The sequence below is a fragment of the Cyprinodon variegatus genome, unplaced genomic scaffold, assembly GCF_000732505.1.
Source record: "Cyprinodon variegatus isolate N-32 unplaced genomic scaffold, C_variegatus-1.0 Scaffold65, whole genome shotgun sequence".
NCBI classification, from domain to species: domain Eukaryota; kingdom Metazoa; phylum Chordata; class Actinopteri; order Cyprinodontiformes; family Cyprinodontidae; genus Cyprinodon; species Cyprinodon variegatus.
In genome coordinates this window covers 392851-397464 of record NW_015150518.1, presented here as the reverse complement: position 1 = coordinate 397464, position 4614 = coordinate 392851, and the positions used below count along the sequence as shown (strand labels likewise).

Here is a 4614-nt window from a genome sequence, read left to right as displayed (position 1 = left end):
TATGTTACCTTAAACTCCAAGAGTAATAAGTCTGTAATCACCTGCATAGAAACACGTTACCTGCAGCTACAGGGGGACACTTATTAACACTAAAACATCCTGATTGCCAGGTTTTTCATCGGAAACAAGAGAAAAAAAAAAGGTGGAAAATAACAGGCAAACTGTATGGAATAAATATTTTTATTCTTTAAAATATTCTTTGCTGCAAACAAAAGAATTGATGAGGAAAAAAAGGGAGAATATTTGTTTTTTTGTGCTTTATTGTCGTAATTATTTGACAGACAGAAAAGGTTTTTCTTTTTTCACCTCTTTAGTTCTTGTTTTGGAGCTTTTCACTGATGTGTTTAAAGTTCAGTTTAAACTCCCTCTCTCTGTACCTCTCAGCATGCCTACAGGAGGAGCCTACATGATGCTTCATCTTGACCCATCAGGAGGATCATGTCTGGCTCACAGCTTCAGGACTGTCTTTCTTTCTCCTGAAAATGGTATAAAAAGCTTTCTTCCTCCGGCTGACCGACGGTTCCTGAGAGTCTCCTCTGTCTCTCTTCATGGCGGACAGCTGGATGCTGGCTCCTTGTCCACTGCCAGACGAGCTGGACGAGGCGGATGAAGAGAACATGATGGAACCGGCCGGAGCTTCTGAGGTGATGAAGAGGGAGCGTGTAGAGCAGGACGAGGCGAGGACTGTGGAGGAGTTTCCTCTCAGCTCTCCCAGGCTGGAGCTCTTCTCTAGACCTCCTCCTCCCAGTCTGTGGGCGGAGCTTCCACCCTTCAAGGGGTGGGGTCTGGAGTCCAGAAGATACGGCCTGGAGTTGTTCAGAGCTTGTGATTCGTTAAGAGACAGTGGAAGGGTGGAGTCAGAGTCGGATCGGGTCATGACGTCCCTGAAAGGAAGAGAAGATGAAGATCAGAACCTGAATCCAGAGTCTTCATTACATCCTAAGTTTTCAGAACCCTGAGGGTCACTGTGAGACCGGACCACTACACTGGAAAAACGATCAAGAAATAAGTAAAACATTTCTTAAATTAAGTGTCTTTACCATTAATTTGATTAGTTAAATGAGATAGTTTGCCAATGGAATGAGTATTATTACCCTTAAAACAAGATCATTAGATATGCACTGAAATAAGACAATGCAATTGTGTTTTCTTATTTTAAGTGTAATTGTCTTAATCCATTGGCAAAATGTATCTTTTACCTCCTCAACCCGAGAACAAATGCACTTATTTTAAGAAAAAATTATCTTATCTTAATATCGATATTTTCCAGTGTAGGAACAGACCAGAACCTTCAGTCTGAGACCATTATCCAGATGTTTACAACAGCTGCATGAACAATTTAGTGGAACCAACATCCATCCATTATCCGTCCACCATTCATCCATCCATCAATCATCCGTCCGTCTATCCCTCCCTCCATCCACTAACCTCTGGGAGCCAAACGTTAACCCGGGGTCTCCTGCCCTCTGTCTCAGGGGCGCGTGAGCTGCAGTAAACAGGATGAAAGCCACACTGAATTGTTGTTTTTATTTTGAAGGAATTGATCAAAAGTTCAAAGTCAAATATCAAAAAGTTGACCAAAATCATAGGATGGGAACAGGATACCTGATGGTTTCCATGGTAACTGGGTATCCGCGATGCCGCTTAGAGGCCAAAGGTCGCTTACACGCCGATCCATTTGCCAGGCTGCGTCTGAAGCGGCCAATCAAGAGACAAGAGCAAAATGAAGAATAAGAGATGCTCTAGATCAGATTGTTCCTGAGGAAGGGACCGGATTCAAACTTACACTGCAGCGTCCCGGGAGACAAGATGTCTTCGTCCATGTCGTCCAGGTCATCTGAAAGGAGCAGGTTCTGAGGAGTCGGGGGTCTCAGGCCCAGGAAGGAGGGGTCAAGGTTGAGGGCAGCAGCCAGAGCTCCCAGACCCGGATTATTGACCACGCAGAAACCCGTCAGAGACTCGATTTGCTGCCAGCGGTGGAGTTTCTCCCGCAGGGCCGCTGTTACTTCAGCCAGGGCCTGTCTGGGGTGGGGGCAGACAGCATTAGAGAACACAGACTCTGTAGGTTGCAGTCCGGTTCTAAAGGCCTAAAACCAAACAGCAGGACCAGACGACCTCCTAGCTACGGGTTCTTTAGCGAGGTGATGACTTACTTGGCTGAGAGGATTTTATGGTCGACGTCATCCAGTGAAGAACTGTGAGCCACGTGGAACGTTCCAAACAGAGAACTTCTCTTCTTCTTGATCTTCTCTGCCTGGAACAGCATCAGTGTGAGCAAAGAGTCATCTGCAAACATTTTCGTCATCACTGATTTCCCTACAGCAACTCATCCTTTAAGGTGGACTGGCTCAACCCTTCTTCAGCTCTCCTTTCTGTCATTCAGAACACTTTAAAACTCTGATGGTTCTCTTCATTGTGAGGCAAAGCCTGAGAAATGAGACCTCAAAGTTTATTTAGGATCCTCACCCCATCTCTGGCCTGCAGCAGCTGCTTCTCTGCGCTCTGTTTCTTGCTGTTGTAGTACTGAACTTCTACTTCATGCGTCAGCTGCAGCCACTTCTGCAGAGCGTCTGGTGGCGTCCAGCGAGCCCGTGACTCAAGCTCCCTCTCAGCATTCTTCAGCGCCATACGGACCTGCAGAAGACAGAGCAGTAAGGATCAGCAAAGGAACCATTTGAAACCTGCCCACTCATTGGTTAGAACCTGCTCATGATATGTTAGAACTAAACATGTACCGGTGTCTGTTTTGGGAGCCGATTGTCAATGAATGGTCATAGCATCAAACCAAAAAATTCTTCAACTGCTCTCTCCTAGGTAGGTATTAGGTATCAAATTATAAGAGATGAGAAAATATCATGAATTAACCACCATTTTAGTGGAGGAGGCAGAGCAGATGAGATTTTTATTCGATCAAAATGGAAGAAAATTATGTTGACAAAGGATGAAGTGGGGAATGCTCTGAAGAGGTTTGTAAGGTTCTTTTAAAAAAAGCCGTTTTAACTGTTTCATCATCCTACCTCCACCACAAACATCGATAAGTAGTCACCTTTTCTCAATGCCTCGCCTCCAAGTCTGACTAGCAGGCTTCTCTGATCCCCCACTGTCATTCTTTCGCCTTCAGCAGTTAGCCTCGGCCAGACTCTGCCTCTCTCTGCTGATTCTCCCTGGCAGGCCACTCAACAGTCCTACTGCAAGCCAACAGCAGCAGCCTTTCGCCCACCCTCAGCATTCTGTATGCCCGGCAGGTTTATCCGATCTTCAACTGTGCACCTTGGATTTTCCATAATTAGCCTAGTTGGCCTCGGTCAGTCATAGCCTCACTCTGCCCTGGTGCTGTTTCCCTCGCTCTACTCCGATCTACCACTGTGCTCCTCTTGAGTTGCCTTATCTCCCCTTTCTCTGCCACAACGTCTGCCCTTCTGGCTCCTACGATCTACTGCTGTTTTTCCTTATGCTGCCTTTATGTGCTCAGGTAAAGATGACCCTTTCCAATTGTAAAGTGAAAATTAAAAGTACATTGTGTTTAATTGCCTTGTTATGTTGGAGAAGAGGATTATGGTTGATTTAAACATTAAGCCGAGGCTTTAACCATGAAGCAGGATTACTGGCTTACCGAGATAACTTCAGGTTTAACCCGGACTTTCCAGTGCCACAAAGGTGGATTCATTCGGAGCAAGGCTAGTCACCGTGGTAACATACTTTATTTTTCATACACAAACCCTTTACTTTTCTGTATTTGTTTTCAAATGGTTTACTGCATAATTGTTATATGAAGCTAAATAAAAAAATGATGGCACTCTGACTAAAAAAAACATGTGCAGGAGAAATATGCCTGTCCGCTCACAAAACAATTACCCCTCCTTGAAATGGGCTGTCTTCATAATGAATGGCCGGTTAACAGTTATGGCCGATGATATGAAAATCGTCTTAACGAGAACTAATGATTGACCAGTGTAAGTCTACCTAAAACCTGCCAATGATTACTTATAAACTCCCTATGACTGGTCAGAACCTGCCAGCGACTGGTCAAAACGGGCGTGCGACTGGTCAAAACGGGCGCGCGACTGGTCAAAACGGGCGCGCGACTGGTCAAAACGGCCGCGCGACTGGTCAAAACGGGCGCGCAACTGATCAGACTGGTTAGAACATGGCCTCGACTGGTTAGAACGGGCCCGCGCATGCTTAGAACCTGCCCGCGACAGCTTAGAACCTGCCCGTGACAGCTTAGAACCTGCCCGCAACTTGTTAGAACCTGCCCGCGATTGTTTAGAACCTGCCCGCGATTGTTTAGAACCTGCCCGCGATTGTTTAGAACCTGGCCGCGACTGTTTACAACCTGGCCGCGACTGGTTAAAACGGGCTCGCGACTGGTTAGAACCTGCCCGCGACTGGTTAAAACGGGCCCGCGACTGGTTAGAACCTGCCCGCGACTGGTTAGAACCTGGCCGCGACTGGTTAAAACGGGCCCGCGACTGGTTAAAACGGGCTCACGACTGGTTAGAACCTGCCCGCGACTGGTTAGAACCTGCCCGCGACTGGTTACCGCGACTGGTTAGAACCTGCCCGCGACTGGTTAGAACCTGCCCGCGACTGGTTAGAACCTGCCCGCGACTG

General features: G+C 46.9%; 1 protein-coding gene across 1 annotated transcript in view; it reads right to left on the bottom strand.

Annotated features, from left to right (window-relative positions):
- Nucleotides 1-207: 207 nt before the first annotated feature.
- LOC107082893 (stromal interaction molecule 1-like) overlaps nucleotides 208-4614 on the bottom strand; it is a 30862-nt gene continuing 26455 nt past the window's right edge. Inside the window, exons 9-14 of the mRNA XM_015371790.1 lie at nucleotides 2467-2647; nucleotides 2154-2254; nucleotides 1787-2022; nucleotides 1606-1692; nucleotides 1429-1486; nucleotides 208-884 (exon numbers count right to left, since the gene is read on the bottom strand). Coding sequence (XP_015227276.1) covers nucleotides 437-884; nucleotides 1429-1486; nucleotides 1606-1692; nucleotides 1787-2022; nucleotides 2154-2254; nucleotides 2467-2647 — 1111 coding nt within the window. The 3' untranslated portion in view covers nucleotides 208-436. The remainder of the gene's footprint in view (nucleotides 885-1428; nucleotides 1487-1605; nucleotides 1693-1786; nucleotides 2023-2153; nucleotides 2255-2466; nucleotides 2648-4614) is intronic.